Below are 21,192 nucleotides of genomic sequence, written 5' to 3'. Positions count from 1 at the left end.
TAAACGCATAAATATTTCTAATCTTACCCAACGAGAAAAGCCGTCACGTAAGTAAAATGAAGTCCGTCACGTAAAATAAAAATGTGTTTATTTCTTTTATTATTTGGTACATACTGCCGGCCCGAGTGTCAGGCCTTGGGCAGGAGTGGATATATATGAAACAATACAAGAATAAATTATCAATACAAGGATACAATACACAAAAGAATACAAAATAAATAAATAAATAAATAAGCTTTATTTCGCAACTTTACAAGGCGAGAAAGGTGGCCGGAAGAAAAGCTGCCACACCGAAGCTTGACTGGACTCCAGCCACCCATCATCAATGGAGAAGAAATACTCTCAGCATTACTAAGCATACTTCAAAAGCACTGTACCAAACTTACAATAAAACCAAGATTACATTACAAATCAAGCACGCCACTCTAAAGTCATGAAGGAAGGAAGAATCAAAGAGAAAGGCTAAGTACTCATAATATACATATATAATCCCATGTGTATACAAGCAAAAAATTCTTTGTAAAATTTTTATTGCACGAATGAACTTATGTCTTTTTTTGTTAACATTATGGGGTAAATATTCAGTGTGTCATAGTGGTTTAATGTCGTTGGCAATGTATGCTGAATTCTCTGAATGAACGTGCCATAGGGTTGACACCGATAAGGATATGTTGTCGGCGTGTACTCAAGTCTTGCAATATCAAGAAAAGCCTATAAGAGTAGGAAGAAGAAGAAGTCACCGAAGGGAGCAAACGCACTTCACGTCGGCTCCGTTTTCCAAGAATTTCGCGGTGATTATCGCTCATTCACCTCATGAATGTAACACCAGCGTATGCAGGAAGTCACCAAGATTCTACTGGCACCATATTCAAGGTGGGAAACGACTTTCTTCCCAATCACAGAGGCTTTTGACCAGCTCCACGCTAACCCTCACCGGAGCTCGCTTCGCCGGAGCAGTGATGGAAGTTCAAGTGAACGGGGAGGACATCTCCCCTGAAGAGTTTCTCCAAGGCAACGGCTGGTGCACCATTCGATACAAGACCCAATTCAACCGCGAGGCCGCGCAAAGCAACACCCAGAACGGAACCCACTCCCGCACCGGCGAGGGAGCGAACGGCGACCGACAGCGTTCGCGTCAAAGACAGCGTAACGTCAAGCAGCAAGTCATCAGGAACAGTAAAATGCCACTACTCCCACGAAGTGATTTCAAGGTCGTGATACGACCAAGAGGAGGCCTCGACGTTGCCGCCACCGGAACCGTGCTCCTCGCATCGGCCATTTACCGGGCGGCCAACGTACCGGGGCAAGAAGCAGGGGAGGACACGGTGTGCACCAACAACCGCCAGAACATCATAGTCGTGAGTACACCTCACGCTACTCACGCCGCTAAGTACAGACAACTAGAAGCCATCACCATCGGTGATCGCCGCCACGAGGTCAGTGCCTATGAGACGGCCCCCGACTACACGGTGAAGGGAATCATCAGGGGAATCCCGTTGGAAGAGGACGCCAAGTCCATTCACACCAACATCGTTCACGCCCGCAACCCCGACGCCCTGGCAGCCAAACGGCTCAGTAATACCAAGACGGTCATAGTGGCCTTTCAAGGACCGCGAGTGCCCTCCTACGTCAGGAACGGCGGCGCCCTACTTCGCTGCACCCTGTATCGCAAGCAAGTCGACATGTGTCACTGCTGCGGGAGACTCGGTCATCGCATGGACGTGTGCCCCAATCCTCAGGACAAAGTGTGCCGTGGTTGTGACGCCCTCAACCCAGGCCCCGACCACCAGTGCTCCCCACGTTGCAAGCTGTGCGGGGGAACACACATGACAGCGGATCGCAACTTCCGCGCAAGGTACAAGACCCCCTACGTCGTGACAAAGAGGCAATGGGAACGACACAGAGCCGCCGAGGAAGCGGAGGCGGCCGCCAAAGCCACCAGCCCCGCCGGCAAGCCACGCTCGAGATCCAGGACCCGCAGCCGAGGCCGCTCCCGGTCCCGGAGCCGTGCCCCAAACCCCCGGCAGCAGCAGCAGCAACGCCGGTCTCGCAGCCGCACCCCCAGAAGGACCTCAACAAGAGACACCGAAACCACCGAGAAGGTGAGCTGGGCAGATGCGGTCACGGGAAAACGAGCACCAACCACGAAGGCTGGCGACAAAGCACCCGCTAAAACAGAGACGGAGGTAACTAAATTAACACAGGCGATACAAGCGCTGCAGAAGCAAATAGAACACATGCAGACACAGATTCGCGAAAAAGACGACCTCATACAACAACTCCAGCATGCCGTGAAGAGCGGTACCGATACAGAGGCCATGCATGAGACTCAAGAACAACCCATAGAGGACGACGAAGTCGTATACCCCGACACTAAACGCAGGCCCGCTCCCTCACAGACCACTCAGGCCACACAGGGAACAGAAGAGGAACCCATAGAGGACGACGAGGTCGAGTTCCCCGATACCAAACGAAGACCCACTCCCACCCTTTTAATCAGAGGCAACACGACCCAAACGCACGCGCGCAGCGATACGCGACGCGCGAGTAGATGCACTAGAGGCTCGCTTCAGCAATCTCGAAGAAACTATCATCGCGTCCATCACGCGTATCATCCAGCGGAGCCTGGAGAGTGTTCACCTCAGACTGTCGAGATTAGAAGCCGCAAACAGCACGATCGTACCGTCGCATAGGGAAGCGGCGCAACACATGTAACAAGATATAAGCATGGCCCGACACTCATCGAAACAAAAACACACGATATGGCAGTGGAACTGCAGAAGTTACCAAAACAAACGAGCGCACTTACAACAATACCTGAAAACGATCCCCGAACGCCCAGACGTCATCATACTGCAGGAAACGAATAGTCCCGCCAAACTCGCGGGGTACCAGTCTATAGCAGGCAAGGCGGAGAAACCAAACGTCACCACACTGGTCAAGCGAGCGCACACAGTTATCGAATACGATACCAAAATCAGAGACATCGAAAACGTTCTCGTAGAATTAATTCCACCACGCAAGACCCGCAATAGCATCTTCGTACTCAACGTCTACAGCAGTCCCAGATGCCGCCAGCACCGCTTCCATGTCCTCTTCAAACGGGCAATCGACATCGCCAAGGGGCAACAGCTGTTCATTGGGGGGGACTTTAACGCAGCGCACACGGCGTGGGGTTACAAGAACGATCACCCCAAAGGCACCCATCTATGGGCAACGGCGCAATACGCCGGACTCGAGCTGGTCACCGACCCCGCGGCACCAACAAGGCAGGGCAACAGCGTAAGCACTGACACGACGCCGGACCTTACTTTCACGCGCAACACACGCAAAGTCACTTGGACAAACACCATGCAAGACTTGGGGAGCGATCACTACATTATTTCCATAGAAGCAGAAGGCGGTCCGCAGGAACACAATGCCGGTCGTCAAATGAAGATCACCAACTGGAATCGGCTACGCAAACATCGTGAGGAGCAACAGATGGAAGACATCACAGATATAGAACAGTGGACCGACCAACTGCGGTGGGATATCGAGCGCATGGCGCAAACGATCCCGTCGACAGCTGGGCTCGAGACAATAGACTCCCGGTTGCTGCACATGTGGGAAGCCAAAACTAACCTGCAGCACCGATGGAAACAATAGGAGACTGCGTAAACGGATAGCACAGCTCAACAAAGAAATAGAAAAACACGCGCTTAACCTGCAACATCACCAATGGGAAGAGAAATGCGCGGAGATGGATGGTCAACTCACCACGCGTCGCACGTGGCAGATACTGCGGTACCTGATCGATCCCGCCAACACCAAGACCACACACATGCAAGGCATATACAAAATCATACACGCTTACGGGGGAACGGAAGAACAATTCCTACGGGATGCGGAACGCCTTTACATATCCCAAACGCAACCGCAAATATATCCAGACTACTCAGGAGAAAGCAACGCCACCCTAGACGAGGAATTCTCCGTAGCCGAAATCCAGGCGGCCCTCGTAAAGCTGAACACCAAGTCGGCCCCTGGCCCCGATCGAATACCCAATAGGGCACTACGCAATCTCGATTACGGATCGATCGAGAAAATAACAAAATACATTAATGAGTGCTGGGCGCACGGCAAGCTACCCCGGCAATGGAAAGAAGCAAATATCACACTGATACCGAAACCCGGCAAGAAATTACAGCTGGAAAACCTGCGCCCCACCTCCCTCACGTCGTGCGTGGGCAAGTTAATGGAGCACGCGTTTCTCAATAGACTCACGGATTACCTCGAGGACAACGACTTATTTCCACACACCATGATTGGGTTCAGAAGACATCTCTCCACGCAAGACGCCCTTCTGCAACTAAAACACCAAATCATAGACAATCCGGGGCGTTCGACGAGAGCCATCCTCGGGCTGGACCTGAAGAGGGCCTTCGATAACGTTCGCCACGATGCCATATTGCGACAAATAGACAATCTAAATCTCGGCCTGCGCACGTACAACTACGTCCGAGACTTCCTCACGGGAAGAACCGCTCGCATGCGAGTGGGGCAACTACAGTCCGAGCAAATCAACATCGGCAGCTCGGGCACCCCGCAAGGCTCGGTGATCTCGCCGATTCTCTTCAACCTCGTCCTGCTGGGGTTGCCCGACCGACTGTTTCAAATCGAAGGACTGCATCACACGCTATACGCGGATGATATTACGATCTGGACGACAACGGGCAGCGACGGAGCGATCGAGCAACGTTTACAACAGGCCATCCAATGCGTAGAAAACTACCTCGAGGGCACGGGACTCGCCTGCTCGGCCGAAAAATCCGAACTGCTGCTGTATAGACCAGTCAGAAAGGGGCGCCCACCTAAATGCTACACCCCCCTGGAAAAGCAAAAGATCCAATTAACGGCATCAAATGGCCTACCCATCCCGATAGTAGAGAAAATCCGGGTACTAGGAATGATGATAGAGCATAAGGGTGGCAATGGCGAAGCACCACCAGCACGATGCAGCTCATTCGACGCATCACCAACAAACACGCGGGCATGCGTGAAGGCAGCGTCATCCGACTCATACAAGCCTTCGTCATTTCCCAGATAAGGTACACGGCAGCGTTTCACAACTGGACGGTTGCGGAAAAAAATAAGCTCAACGCGCTCATACGCAAGGCGTACAAATGTGCGTTGGGACTTGCGCCTGGAGTCAGCACTACCAAGCTCTTAGAACTAGGCCTACACAATACGCTCGAAGAACTCGTGGAGGCGCAAGAAGTGTCCCAACTTGAACGCCTATCCAAGACCCGCCCGGGCAGACACGTGCTTGAAAATCTCGGCATCACATACCACTCGCAACACGGCGTCAAAGTAGACATTCCAAGACCCATACGCGAGCAACTATACGTACCCCCATTGCCTCGCAACATGCACCCCCAACACCACACCGGGAGGCGTAAAGCCAGGGCACAACAGATGAACAAAAGTTACTCTAACGACAAGGATGCGGTCTTCACCGACGCAGCCCGCTATCGAGACAGGAAGAGTTTCGTGGCAGCAGTTACTAGCCACCGAGGCAACCACCTCACGAGCGTCACCGTGAACACGGCACATGCCGAAGCGGCAGAGGAAGCGGCCATAGCACTGGCCCTCACACAGACCAAAGCTACATACGTGATCTGTGACTCGCAAACGGCAATTCGCAATTTTGCAAATGGGCGCATCTCGCAAGAGGCTTATCAGATACTCCAGCGACATCCCATACACCAGGGAGAGGCCGACGTTGATAACCGAAGGCATTTGCTGTGGATCCCGGCACACACTGGAATGAGCACCCCCAACGAAGCGGCTCACGGCGTTGCTCGAGGCCTGACTCACCGAGCAGCATCGGAGGAAGAGCCCCCGCGGGGTACTGCAAACGTCTGGGCATGGGAGGATCGTATGACCACTTTTCCCGACATCACGGCACACTACCAATTACAAAGACGCATATACCCATTCCCTCACGCTATGTTAGACAGGACGCAAGCAGTACACTTCAGACAATTACAAACAGACTCTTACAGAAACCCCAGACTCATGCACGCCATGTATCCAGACATGTACACTACAAACAGATGCACATCGTGTGGCGAGGTTGCCACACTAAATCACATGCTATGGGAGTGTCGGGACCTAACAAACAAGTCGGGCAGTGCCGACCCCTCCGTCTCTTCCACCGCCAGCCTCCAGTCACGCTGGATGACCGCACTGCTCAGCTCTGACCTGACAACACAACTCTGGGCCGTCCAGCGAGCAGAGGAAGCCGCTTCGAGACAAGGTCTCGGAACCGCGTCCGCGGCGGGTGCCCAGACCCACTAAAAGACGCCGGACTCAAATCTTGCTGATTTGAAATTAAAGTTTACGCTCTCTCTTGCCCTGAACTCATTTTTTTCAGAAACACAGCAGAGAGTAAGTGCACAAATCTTAAACTTTAAGGATATTATGTTCTTCAAAAAGACGCGTAAGAAGAAGACGCTAAATAAGAAACGCTTGACAGCGCTCAGACTGCCCCTTTTTGTACTAAAACGAATAGTTTAGGTTCTCAGCTTTTGTGTTACCCTAAACTAGCACACGACAACAAAAAGAAAAGCTGTACAGGGCAATATGTGGGCCGATGCTGGCGATAGTGCAATACCGGGCTGACCCATGGCGGAGGTGACGCAAGCTTCAAGGAGTCAGCAAAGCGAAGCGAGAAGTGCATACATTCTTTGGAATCACGCATGCAGTATAGATAGATCCCGAAGCAGCGAGCGGCTTTACCTTCGTGCTGCCTGTCACTTCCACGCGAACGAAGCAGCGAAAATACAGCGTTCACAAATCTCTAAGCACACGCCGCACCCTGCCCCTTTCGTCGATAGCCTCCGCGATATCCGGCCGCGCTGCACTCTTCAACACGACGCGCCAAGCTATCAGCAGTTGGCACGCTCTGTCGGCATCGCAGATCGCGTTCGAGATATGGTCCGCGCGGGACACAGTGGTTTGACGCCGATGGATAAGGCGCTAAAGAGGGACACCAGCTTATAATGATCGGTACGTCATCAGCGCACCTGGCGCTACCGCCTGCCGTAGTTTGCTTGCCTCATCAACTCACCTTGCGCCACCGTCCGAAGCAATTAGTGTTGCCCCAGTGATGTCGTTTATACCGGTGGTATCAAGTTTCATAAGGCTGATAATGACACCGGGCTGCATGGAGATGAGCAAGTGGTACAATGCTTACGCATACTTATGCAACTCCTAGATGAAATCCTGCGTGACTTTTTAGTTAACCTTGTCCTTGCCGGAAGATGATGAACACTCGATTTTGTGGATGACCGCACAAATGCCCTCTCTACATTGAAAATGATGACTAACATTGAAGAGTTTATACTAAGCGATGGCGATAAGGGCGGTACATCGTATTCGTTAGTGAGCACAGTAACAAAGGCGAATTTAACATGTCAGCGCAATTTGGAATCAATAATAATTTGAGTTGATTGGTTGGTTATCTTAATAGTGCGCAATCCGCTATTGGGTGCTACTCCAAATCAACCTCGTAATGTTAACTAATAGGTTTGTTGATTGTTTTGATACGAGGAACGTTTATTGTGACGCCGAACGTCAACATAGCTCTCTTGAGCTTCTTAATATTTACCACATTCGCATGGGCGTCCGCTTTGTTTTGGGGCGCGGTAAAGACCGCTTTTCTTTTATTTTCTGGGCATCTTATGGTTTTTGTGAACCATGGCTTTTGCCGAAGGGAACGAAAGGTAACTTTAAGAATTCATTCGTTTGCAAGTTTGCTTAGTTTTGTTTTTTAAGCGTGTCCTGTTGCCGTTCAGGTAATGGTCTTGAAACGTTGATTCAAATACAGGAACGAATATATTCATAGCTTCAGTTATTACTTAGTCATTTCATTGGTCATAAAAACATTGTCTTCTGAAAGGTATCCCGTGACAGCAAACTGGACAAAAATGTCATGGATGAATTTATGATCCCTGAGCTCAGATAAATAGCGAATGGATGAAAGGTTGTCAGGGTGGTCGGCTAACACAAGATCGAGGACGTCAGCAGCTTGCTACCAAACACGGGTTGGTTCAGTTACCACCAGAGAAAGGTTAAACTTAAGGCATAAATCGACAAAATTCTTTATCTCCGTGTGTCCAGACACCGAGAATAATTCTACGTTACGCCAGTCCATTTGCGAAAAGTTAAAATCACCGAAGAGCAGGCATAGCGCGCTGAGGCTGGCTGTGAATAGTTCGCTTGTGACGTTCTTCAATTCATATGAGAAATCGGAAGTGCTACTGAGGGGTCTGTAACCGACACCTCGTAGCCTTTTTTTAGAGGTATGGACTATCGCCCGCAATGTCATAAGATCTGATGGAAAGTTAATTCGCGAGCGCGTCAACTGCTCGCAAACTGCGACTATATTCGGGTACCACCAGCACGCTTTCCTGCGCGGTTGTTCCGACAGAGGCACAAACCATGCATGTGTGTTAAAACTTCGGTATGAATGATGTTACTGCTCAGTCACGTTTCAATTAGTGACAGTACGTCACCCCCAGTTGTTCAGACTTTGCTAGGCACCAATTCGTGCTTTTGGAGAAAACTGCGCGGGTTCGTGTATATTATAGAAAGCGAAGCGCTATTTCTTTGAGCAAGTCGGTGTTTTTTTGTTTGTGGTGATTTAATTGCTATGCTACTTCTTCGACGCTATTTGAGGCGAAATCAAAAACGTCCCTCTTTGAACCAATTAATAAGGTGTTGAAGCGGATAGAAAATAGAATGACTTCTCCTCTCGCGGACGCATCGAGACGTTTGTGGCAATTTCAATGCGGCCACGAAAAGCCTTTACTGATTTGCTGTAATCAGTGTCATTACGCTTTCGGCCATTCCAAAGGGTGCTTATTTTGGTTTCACGGAATTTCAGTTTTGCTATTATGGGGTGAGAGTGATTGGAGGAGTGACGTCTACTGATGCGATGTGCATGTTCTATTTCCTTTGGATATATGATCAACAGTTGCAACCTATCGCGGCAGGTATCCACAATCAATCTTTCTCAGTCGGTAGTGGTTTCCGAGTTGGAGTAATCAGGAATGACGCAAGAACTAAGTTATCCCACCGTGAACGATCTTCAGTGTCGTCGATACGTGCTTCGAGCTCGGAAATGCTATAAGTAGCCTTCTCAGTCGTGGTGCGCATCCACTTCGTTTCGAATGGCCAAAGCTGTAGCTGCCTTCAAGGTCGTTCATTCGTTTGCTTAGGTCAGTAATCGCTTTGTCCGCACGAGTAAGTTGCGACTTAACCCCTGAATTTTAGTCATCAGCTGGTTCTGACTGAATCGGCGGTTAATTTTCGCAATTCCATTAGGAGGCTTTCAGGTATGACAGGAACCGGGTTCGTTTCCACATTGCCGGCCAAAATCACCAAGGCGTAAATTTCATGAGCACATTCGACAGCAAGACAGCAGTGCGAGTTTAGTATCTGCATTATCGCCATCAGTAGCAGCAGCGTATGTTATGTCCACTGCAGGAGGAAGGCCTGTCCCTGCGATCTCCAATTACCCCTGTCCTGCACCAAGCGATTCAAACTGACTCCTGCGAATTTCATAACTTCATCGTCCCACCTACTCTTCTGCCGTCCTTGACTGCACTACCCATTCTTTAACCCTAATGGTCTGATGGTTATGTAACCGGCGCATTACATGACCTGCCCAGCTCCAATTTTCTCTCTTGGTGTCAATTAGAATATCGTCTATACCCGTTTGCTCTTGGACCCAAACTGCTCGCTTTTTGTCTCTTAACGTTATGCCTAGCGTTCTTCGTCCCATCGCTCGTTGTGTGGTCCTTAATTTGTTCTCAAGCATGTTTGTTAGTCTCGAAGTCTCGGCCCCATATGTCAGCACCGGTAAAATGTACTGATTCTACACTTTCCTTTTCAATGATAATGGTAAGCTTCCAGTGAGGAGCTGATAATGTCGGCCGTATGCACTTCAACCCATTTTTATTCTTCTGTGAATACTCTTCTCAAGATAAGGGTTTCCTGTGACTAATTTACTTAGGAAAACATACTCCACAAATTCTAGAGGTTGACTGGAGATCCTGAGTTTCTGCTCCATTTCCCGGCTATTGATCATTATCTTTGTCTTCTGCATAATAATATTCAGCCCCACTCCTACACTCTCCCTGCTAAGGTCCTGAATCATTTGTTGTAACTCGTCTGCAGTGTTGCTGAATAGAACAATGTTAACTGCAAACCGAAGGTTGCTGAGATATTCGCCATGCACCCTTACTCCTAAGCCTTCCCAGTTTAATAGCTTGAAAACTTCCAAGCACGCAGTGAATAGCATTGGAGAAATTATGTCTCCTTGTCTGACCCCTTTTTTTATAGGTACCTTCCTACTTTTCTTGTTAGAGATTGCAGAAGCAAAATATTGCTAGAATTTCTAGCAATGATATCGCATGATTGGCTAGCCTACACTGCAAGAGAGAAAGGTTTCGGGAACAGTGCAGAGGCACAGTGACCAAGTTAACAAAAGCTGTGTATAAGTCCGCGTCCGCTTTACGTCTGGTGTTTGCATGGCCGCTGATGGCGATGAGGTTTGCCATCTTTAACTGAGGACGAGAGGCTGACAGTTTTTCTCTAGGATGTCCGGGCATGGTGAATCACTGGGTACTCTAAACTTGGATGCTGGCCGGCTTGTTTCTACAGCAGTCGACCACCCACACAGACGAAGCAGATGAAGCAGCACCGGTTATTGCAGGCAGCAGGAAGTACACAGTGGCGAAGGTAACGATCTGCATAGGAAAATCGGAAGATTTAGCTAACTGCGAAGAGGCATATCACCAAGCTCGCTCACTTACTCACCCAATGACGACGATGCAGTGACCACGACGGCATCACGACCTCGAACACATACCTTGTGGCCCAGGCTATTGATAATGAGGACCACTTGGTCGGAGAAGGAGGCAATGACGATGACAGCATGGCGAGAGTGATATCACGAAGCTGAAGCGACGGCGGTTGAACGACCACAATGGCATGACTACCACAAGCCCATACCTTGTGGCCAGTGGCGTAGCCAAAAATTTCGTTTGGGGGGGTCTCACAGTGCAGCTCGACCTCCTCCTAAGAGGAAACATTTGATCTAAATACATGAAGAAGGAGAATTCGTTTTTCTCGGCAACCACATCACCAAATTTGATGAGGTTTGTTGAATTTAAAAGAAATGCTTAAATTCTAGTGATTGTCTCGAATTTTCGTATTAGGTTGTCAATATTTCATTGAAAAGTGGCAAAAATAAAGAATTTTCTGAAAACGATACAATGAAGTTTACAACTCTGTAAATCGGCAATGAAAATTGATATCACAATTGTGTGAATTGCACATAACAGTACATGTACAGCGGACAAAACTGATGTTACACATGAGTCTCAAAAAATTAAGCATTATGGAAATACGGCTTTTGCAGAACCCTTGTAAATGACATAACCAATTCACGTAAGATACAAATAGACATATCGAATTTGTCCGCTTTGAATGGTGTAATGGATGCCGTTTATAGAACCGCGATATCTGTTCTTGATGCAGAGCTATTAATTCGTGCTTCTATACTTTTCGAAGTTTCAAATTTCGGCCGCTCGTATTGACTCGTCTCAGGGTGTAACAACATGGAACATATGCGCAGATATGCATGTTTTGCTACATTTTGACACTATTTCCTATCAGCGAAGGTCCACAATATTTGACGATAACAGCGACCTGCGGCTGTAGATGTCCATGTAAACAAGGTCACCGCTTTAATAAATCCCACGCAGAAGGCTGCGCTCGAAGACTTTTTGAATATTCGAAACGTCTAAATAATGTGTAAGAAGAATACCGAATGTGATGTCCAAGTGCAGAAATCAGTGACAAATTCCAACGCAGCCGTGCTGCCAAACGGTACTCAGCGTTACTTTATCGGCCGCACTGTTTGCAGAGCAGCGCTCTCAGGCCTGCTCACCCAGTAGTCATCGAGTGCTACGTGGCTTGAGGAACGACATGCTGTCCCAAAGAAGCCATCATTAATGATTCGCGATCCACGAAACGCACAACCGACGCGCACTCAACGTGGGCGTAGGTACACATATCCCCGCACCCTTCCAAAACGTTTACAGCGGCGTGCGGCAGTGGGCAGCACAGGAAAATGAAAGAGACGGATTGCCAAGAAGCCACTGGAGTCATTTTTTTTTACGTTGTTGCTGTGTTCGCGGAGCCGATCATTGAGGCAACGCCCAGTTTGTCCGATATATTGCTTCCCACATGAAAGCGGGAGGTTGTAAACCACCCGGTGGGCACACTCGATGAACTTTTTGCGGTGATGCTTTCTGCAGTTATCGGAAGGAACGGCATTTGGATCCGTCAACCTTTAAAGCCTGCCGAAGCTGTTGGGGACAGAGAAAACAACTCTTACATTCGCCCTTTGGGCCATCTTTTTGAAGTTATGGGATATCCCGTGCATATAACGTATAACACTTTAGGGTGTGTGCCGGGAGGGGCATCGGCAACAGTCTTCTGCGTGCTGGAACGCGCTCCTCTTAAAATGCGTTCCGCGACACACACTAGCGCCACCCTAGAATATCCAGCCAAGGAATAACATCGAGTTTGCTTTTCAAAGCTTACGTCTACTTCATGACAGCAATACTTGCTAAGGGCATTCCTGAAGCACAAACTGATAATGGTCCGCTTAACAAGCTTAGACTGTGCGGAGGAATACGGTAGAAGTGGCTTGTTGGCTCGCGGCTCATACGACCAACACGTGTGGCTGTCCTGAAAGCTCAGGCGAAGATCAAGAAACCAAGAAGCTTATCTACCGGCAACTTGCCCGGAATTCTGCTCTCATCAAGTTCATGAATGCGCCATCCAATTTATTTCGCTGACTTCCATGACTTCAATCACCGTTGCGCATTTTAAGTAGCCATTTTCACCGTGCGTAAGTTTCTGAGCCATTGGTGGTATGTTGAAACCTGAACGTCTTGGGAAATTTAATCAGTGATTCTCAGATTAGATGTCAGGCAAAGCTAATATTTACCTTCAAATGGCGAGCTCTTTTTCTTCGATTACCTTTACATTTTCATCAGTAGAGCGAGTGCAGTAAGGTGCGAGCAGATTCCAGCCATCTGGGCTCTCAGATGATAAAGGCGTTTATGCTTGGGTCTTGCGGGCGGAACTTGCACTCCAGTCTTAGGTTGTCACCAACTAGTGAATGTGGCAAAGAATTCTTAGCAATAAAATGATTTAACGGAAGCAAGAAGCGTTTAGATCAACCGAATACCTAAAAGGTACACGAATGACATTTTCTCAACCACACCTGAGCCAGCGGCGATATTAGTTAACATTCAGGACACTTTAAACGCCCCTTGGTGGTCATAATTATTCCGGAGTCCCCCACATTGGCGTGCATCATGATGGAATCGTAGTTTGACACGTAAAACCACTGAATTCATTCATTCATGCTGTTTATATGCGTAGCGCTCCATAGCAAACGTTACGAACCTCAATCACTTTGAAGGCGAGCTGTGGTATACTAATAGCTGAAAACCCTCCCGCACCTACCGGAGACACTGGATGTGCCGTCAACAGTGTGCTACTGCGTGTTCGATTGGCCACCACTGGTAGTCTCAGGAAATCTGAAATACAAGACAGATATTCATATGAACAGTAAGACCTGAGGTGGTTAACAGTGGTACAAAGATTGTAGCCGAAGCCAATATTTAGAAAAGAGGTCGCAAATGACGAGCACAGGTGCCCTGGTGGAAATGTTTGCGCCCAGAATTCTTCAGGCAAACAGAGATATTGCATTGAGGCAATATTCTGCGATCTCCGAGATCGAAATGAGAAAGGTGTTGGGCTAAAACGGAAGCTGGTAACTGTTATGTCTATAGCATGACCTTACAACTATTATAAAATGAAACTATTAAAATAATAATAAGGGCCTCCAATGTGCGCGACGAATAACATGGCATGGTGGGGAGGACTGGCAAAGGAGACTGCAGGTGCTTGTCGTATAGCGAACATTCGCTAATGCCCTCGAGGTTACACGTGATTTCCGAAGCACAGTCGAGGGGAGGCGGAAGCCATTGCGTTCCAAGGCGCCCACTTTCTGTGCACGGGAGGCTAAATTTAAAGGAATATGTACTTTCAGATCATTAACAATAGGGAAGGCTTATTAACGAGACAAAAAAAATGGCAACATTACGTAATACATTACGTGGGATTTTAAGATATTTCATGTTTTTCCGCCCTATATGAGGCTCAGCAACTGCTTAACTTAGGGCTAAGAAAACATTTTCGTCTTTTCGCTTCTAAAACGCATGGCGCAGGTGAAACTTTGAATTATAAAACTTAAATGCTGCCGTTTTATGTACGAAAACCACGATCTGATTGGGAGGCAAGCCGAAGTGTGGAATTACCAATTAATTTCGACCACATTCCTTACTGCCTGCGTGCCAACGTTACACCACCCAGGTTAAAATCGAATTATGGGGTTTTACGTGCCAAACCACTTTCTGACTATCAGGCACGCCATAGTGGAGGACTCCGGAAATTTTGACCACCTGGGGTTTGTTAACGTGCAGCTTAATCTAAGTACACGGGTGTTTTCACCCCCATCGAAATGCGGCCGCCGTGGCCGGGTTTCGATGCCGTGACCTCCATGCTCAGCAGCCCAACACCATAGCCACTGAGCAAACACGGTGGGTACCGGCCAGGCAAACATTGACATGCTATGTTTCATTTTAAGCCCTTTCTTTCAGATGAACATCTTGCCCCTCACTATCTTGATACGTTCCACAAGGGGGAGTGAGTAAGCAGATAGCCAACCAAAAAGTTTGCCTTCACGTGTAACGGGAGTGCAACATGCTGCCTAACTTTTTTTTACTGTGTCCATTCGCGCTCTCGGAACTGTTACATATGTCAACACTAGCGCCTCCTGCCAAATGGTCCAACCTGCTGATGCAGTGCCTCCGTCAGGCATCGCAAGAAGCCCTCTTCCCGGGAGGGATTACTGAGTACAGGCATGGCTGTTCCGCGGGTTGCCATCCCCGCTAGCTCTCAGTTGCTTTTCGATGAAATTTTTGTAAATGTGGGCTTACCTGGCGCCGTCTTCTAAAATGGCTGTTGCTTGCTCTATGCCAGGGCGACTTGTGCTGGCCCTTCCATGACCGATACTGGTGCTGGACCCCAGAAGCAGGGAGCTTGTGTTTGCATTTTCAGTGACACCTGTATGGCACGAAAGTGCAGCAAATGTGTTCATTCGCCGCAGTGGAAGGGGAATTCATATGAAATAAATATTTCATTCTGACATATTTTCACGTGGTGGTGACGTTCAAGAATACAGTAGAAATACTGTGGTTGACAAAACTATTATTGGGCGAACCTGTGCCCACAAAAACAGGCTACACTTATGGCACAACGATAGCGGCGAACACGGTCGGCGATCGTCGAAAATCTGATGAGCGGGTCCAGCGCGTCGGCTTTTATGCAGCAGTCATCGAATGTTCCAGAGTAATCATTGGGACCCACGAGCCTTCCACAAAGTTCTACACCATCCGCGTCACACGATGAAATCAGATAACACAAGGTTCGGCGATCGATTACATAATCACCTCAGCTTCACACGCATCTACGGTAACACACATGCATTCAACTGGTCGGCGCTTCCTCGTGCCATTCGATTGTGGAACGCTCTTCCTGATTTCATCGTCTCCGAACCTAATCCCGATAAATTCCGCCAGCTCATCATTTCATATTCCACCGCGTAACTTCAATAAAGTGCACGATGCTTCTTTCTTTTTTTTTCACTTATGTGCTCTCTTGTTTATGAGCTCATTGCACTTATTATTCTTGTATTCTTTAGTATTGCTTAGTATTTGTACTGGAGTGGCAACATTATTTTTCATTGTTTATTAAAGAAACAGTATCGTTTTTTTTTTCAATATGTACACTCCATAATAATAATAATAATATTTGGGGTTTTACGTGCCAAAACCGCTTTCTGATTATGAGGCACGCCGTAGTGGACGACTCCGGAAATTTTGACCACCTGGGGTTCTTTAACATGCACCTAAATCTAAGCACACGGGTGTTTTCGCATTTCGCCCCCATCGAAATGCGGCCGCCGTGGCCGGGATTCGATCCCGCGACCTCGTGCTCAGCAGCCCAACACCATAGCCACTGAGCAACCACGGCGGGTTATGTACACTCCAGACCTTGTTATGTTGTACAATGCTTTTAATACTTGTATAAGATAGGCATATATTTTTCACTGTCAATTAATAATGTGTGTCTATTATGTTTTTATATGTTCTATATCCTCTGTTAATGTTATTGTAACGCCCCCCTTACCCAATGCCTCATACGAGGCCTGTAAGGACATTGTTAAATAAATAATAAAAAACAGACAGCGGATATAAGCATCGATAACTTTCCAGTCACTTCGGATACATGCAGGTGCGTCCCGCGCTGTGCGATAACATTTGTTAAGCGGCGAAACGTGGTAGCCCGATAAATATAAGTACACGTGTCAGTGGGGTGCGAGGCGAATCGCGTATTATGGTACGAGAACCATATTGCAGTGCTTCAGTACTCGGTGCTTTTTATTTCTGAAACTCCGTTTGAAATGCACGCAAGAACTTCGCGGCCTTGAGGGAGCCGAGCGGGATCAAGATTATTACGATTTATTTCATAGCACGGACGGAAGAGGATAGTGTTGGAAGGGAAAAACAACAGGTCGGCTTTTTGCGCAGGAAACTCTTGGCCGAATATATTTACTGCATTATCAAGTATTACACGCCTTAAATACGTAATGAAGTTCTTGCTTTTTGCTTAGCTATTATAAAGAGCAGGCGACAGAGCATGTTGCAGACGAGGAAAAAGAAAAAAAAATAGAGGACACATTTGAACCAAAGGATTATGATTTTTTTGAGTGAAGCATGCCCAGAAATTCTCGACTTTTTATTTCATATACATGCGTCAGTCGACGATGTACTCGACTTTCAGGAACTCGTTATTCGAAGCCCATTTAGTGACTCCTGTAGATGATTTTCCTAAGCAGAGGCTGTAAGCAGTGCATGTTTAGCAGCTCACTACGAACGCGCAAACAGCTTCCTTACGTCCCGGTGTCGGCAGACTATCCTACAAAGGTGAAAAAGATTGCGCAATGCGCATGTGTGAGAGTCTTGGTGCAGACAGCAGTTTAGATTGGAAAGCATTACAGAAGTGTTAATTCACAGGACAATGCCACTAAACTGTGCAACAGAAAGCATCGAAGAACGTTAAAAGTGCGTACTCTATGGTTAACAGTGCAAAGATTGTAGCTAGGGGCGCATCTTCCCTAACTGCGCATGAATTGCCTGAAATAATACAAAGATAAAACGCTAGAGATTGAGGACGCCGATAGATGCGGCAGAACCCTTCTCCTATGAACCACCATCTAGCTTAGTGCAATTCGCATTAAAGCAATGCAGAACATGCCATACTGCTGAATGAATACACCTTGGTTTAAAAGATGAGACAGGGTGGAGGGGGGGGGGGAGTTGAATAAGAATGCTAGTGGTCTTAGACTCACACGGCGCACTCTACACTTTCAGGCGCCACAGATGTTATTAAGCGCGGCTTCTCAACCGTCGCAGTAAAGAGTGAAATTTTAGCATGTCTCACATGGAATGAATGTAGTGCTCTTGCATAGGCGCATATTTAGGGTGCTCATACGTATTTTCTAACATCCTTACTTTTATCAGCGGCACCGTTAAAATCGCAACCTGCATCCGTCAGACTTGTGCAGGATCCTAACAGATACTGCAAGAACGGCAATTGCATGAATTATCCAAAGAATGCTAATTACCTCAGAAAAAAAGTATATTCTGCATGGAGAGCCGGCATTTCAGCATGGGGTAGATTTTCTTTTTAACAAAGAGCTATAATTTTGAGGTAGTGGCACGCTCAGCGGAAATCGTAGGGTGCTATGGATCTTTCAACCCAATTAAATTTCTGAAAGTTTCGGAACCGCATAATTTGGTTAGTAAGTAAAGATCTATAGTAACTTAGCACAAATAACTAGCCAAGAATTTTTGGCCTCATTGCGTTTCATTTTCATTAAACTTGTAATATTTATGCTGCTGTCGTTGCTTGGCCTCCTTAGCAGAAAGGAACAAAGAGTTTCATTATCAACTGCTTTGGCGTGGCCCAAATTGCATGCAGTAGCTGCTGTATTCGGCCGCACTGGGATATGCGGGCTGGTCGTAACATGCTACAGGTGAGAAATGCTGTCGCTTTGCCGAAAACGTCACAGTAGCGTCATGACCCTCCGGTATAGGCATCTGAAACGCCGCCCCGACTGCAGATCAAATTATGCATTCGCATGAAAACATTTCTTTGTTTACTAAATCTGATAGCTTCAAGGGAAAATTATTATGGTGGCAGCATGACCGACCCACGAACATTTTCTTTGGCAAATAACGTTGTGTACCAATCGTCGCGCACTGATTGAAATTGCAAGTGGATTAGGGCATGCAATGTATTAGGTTCCCGGCTTCTGACACGATTACCTAGGAGCGTGCCCCTGCAGTTCACCGAAAATAGAATTCGCTCAGAAACTTGAACTGCATAGCCTTTGTACTAACCTCCATGTATTCACATCAGCACAAATTTCTTACTACGGGCAGTGATAAGGTAGCTCATATCGGAAACCGAATTGGTGCCGATGCTAACGCGGCTCCTTATACGCAGTAAATGCACAGCTGCCACAATGCACGTAGGGGTTATCCCCCACGTCTGTGGGGGTAAAGGCCATCACCTAATTACCGTCGAGATTGTAAGTCCCGTCGGTTGTTGGCCTGTGCTGCATGTTCCATTGGAAAGGCCAGGCATTGTCAGAAATGCTGCGAATAATAAAGGTATTGGTGTCAGACACTTACAGCTGAGAAACGCCAATTGCAAAGTTTCGTTCTCACCAAAGGCACACCAGGCTGACTGGCATAGCACGAACGAAACGTGGTGCAATACATCGTGCAGGGCACTAATCTACCATAGTCGAAACGGCACCTACCTTAACTGACACGAAGATTGTCAGCATAACTGTTGGAGTACTTACACCGGGTATGATGCCTCCGTATGTTGTTCGCTGTATAAAATACGTGCTCCACTTGCCATAGTGACGGAATCGTAACAATAATTTCGGAATAAAATATTTTCCTCTGTAGAACATTGTTATGCATTCACAAAACAGGTTAAAATATAAAAGTGACACTGCATATGGTTTCTGCATTTATGATGCGAGGCTGCGCTCATGTGAGAAAAATTCCCCTTTGTACTCGTCGGTTGTGATTCGGCATCACCGTGGTGAGTGTGACGTTTTCACGCTAAGTAGATACATCTCTCATGGATCCCGGTGCTATGAGGAACATATTATACTTTAGGTTGTACTTGAAATAATGGGCATAAGTGACTTGCCCTATGTGCAAAAGAAATTTCTGTCTCGTAGCCAAATCATAATTTGAACAAATTCAGAATGAAATAATGAATTCGAATGAATTGAGGAACAACGAGGATGGAGTTCATAAATATTTCTCTGCAAGCGACGCTGAGTTGGCTTCTACTATGTGACTCCCCACTGCATATCCGAGAATTTCTTGAGGGAGACCGTTTATTGTTAGAACATAAAGAAAAAAATGCACACAGCAAAGAGGGTGAAGGCGAAAGTCTCCGCGCGCAAGAGACATCCATGGAATTACTCGACGTTCTCATTCGAATACATGTTACTTCTTATTACTTGTTCTTATGTGGGATCGAGGGCCATATTTAAAGCTACCTTAATCAACTTCGACCTAATTAACACAAAATGTAACGGGTTTCCCTCCCACCAAAGGTCATGAGTTGGAGTGCCTTAATTACCTCAATATTATACACATGTGCTTTTTCTAGCATGATTAGCAGCAGCGATGGGGAAGGCGACGTTGAAACAGCTCTAAGGATTTCGCCTTAACCCTTTATATCCCACAGGTGTTTCATGAGGTGAACATTGCTGAAATCTATATTTTTAAAGAGTTCATGTTCATGGAAAGACACGTGAAAAAAGTTAAAACAATCCCTCTTCATTTTATAGGAAATTTTATTATGCCACAAACGTTGCAGCTAGGAGTGGGGGTAGAAATTCCCCCGAAAATTTAGGATGCATGAAATTTCTTAAAACAGTTGGTTTTTTGTGCATCAACGCACAAATACACAGAACACTTTTTGCAAAAGAACCTTGTGCGCCTGGTGTATGAGCATAACTTGCACATGGGGGCGTTCTTTTGCACCACTTTCACTGGCCCATGGCCAACGTTGTCGTGCCGCACAGAATGTTCAACATGATGGGCTTTCTTTGAAACAACTCCAGCTGCTGAGCCTGATGCCTTCAATGAACTAGTTGGTGACACAACACTAGCAGGCACAGGATCATCACCATCCCGGTTCAATCCGGGCATGCCCTCGAGTGAGCGCATCAATCCAAGTGCCACCCGGAACTTGAAGTCAACCAGCTGCATATCTGCCGAATTCGCGTCGCGGTAAAGCAGAAAAGCGTTCACAACCGCAAGATCGATAAGGTGAAAGCATATCCTTTTGTACCACTTCTTTGTTTTTAAGTCATTTCTGTAAAATGACAGAAGCATATCGGCTTTGTCTACTCCACCCATGCTCTGGTTGTACACCCTAATGATGTTGGGCCTCTGCACATCCACATAAGTCTTGGTCTTTCTGTCGTAGCACCTGCATGTATCAAAAGGTTCAATGCTGTGGATGTTTGATGCAGCTGTCACTGTGCGGTTGTCGTTCCAGGCACAGATGACAATTCCTGTGCTCTTTTCTGAGCGGAAGTCGAGTGATCCTCTCTCTGCTTTTTTCAATTCTTTTTCAGTTTTCAGAGGGCAGTTCCCACATCTTGTTTTTCTGATGGTGGCAGTCGCTCCAAGTCCTCTCATTTTCATTTCATTTAAAAGCTTGATGGAAGCGAAAAAGTTGTCCAAAAATACTTCTGTTCCCGGAGGGCAATCATGAGTGAGTCGCAAAACGACCTTCCCACTTTGGCCTATGTCTTCCGGGGTGTTCGGGGGGTCTTCAATTAGGTTGTCACCATACATGTAAAGCCGATATACGTATCCAGACCAGCCT

The 21,192-nt window shown here is 47.2% G+C and overlaps 2 protein-coding genes across 4 annotated transcripts in view; both read right to left on the bottom strand.

The window, feature by feature from the left end:
• LOC135905361 (uncharacterized) overlaps positions 1-21,192 on the bottom strand; it is a 145,863-nt gene that overhangs the window by 121,045 nt on the left and 3,626 nt on the right. Inside the window, exons 2-3 of one of the 3 annotated variants that reach the window (XM_070536115.1) lie at positions 18,836-18,920; positions 15,135-15,261 (exon numbers count right to left, since the gene is read on the bottom strand). The gene's annotated coding sequence lies outside the window, so the exon portion shown is untranslated. The remainder of the gene's footprint in view (positions 1-15,134; positions 15,262-18,835; positions 18,921-21,192) is intronic. The other 2 variants (XM_070536116.1, XM_070536117.1) reach the window with 2 other exon arrangements.
• LOC135905343 (piggyBac transposable element-derived protein 3-like) lies at positions 20,205-21,155 on the bottom strand. Its single transcript, XM_065436377.2, has one exon. The coding sequence runs from the start codon at positions 21,006-21,008 to the stop codon at positions 20,205-20,207; it is 804 nt and encodes a 267-aa protein (XP_065292449.2). The 5' UTR covers positions 21,009-21,155.

Source organism: Dermacentor albipictus, chromosome 3 (assembly GCF_038994185.2).
Source record: "Dermacentor albipictus isolate Rhodes 1998 colony chromosome 3, USDA_Dalb.pri_finalv2, whole genome shotgun sequence".
NCBI lineage: Eukaryota > Metazoa > Arthropoda > Arachnida > Ixodida > Ixodidae > Dermacentor > Dermacentor albipictus.
This window is presented reverse-complemented; position numbering and strand designations above follow the sequence as displayed.

Coding starts and splice junctions, on each gene's coding strand:
- LOC135905343 (XM_065436377.2), bottom strand. CDS start 21,008: ATGAAAATGAGAGGACTTGGAGCGACTGCCACCATCAGAAAAACAAGA.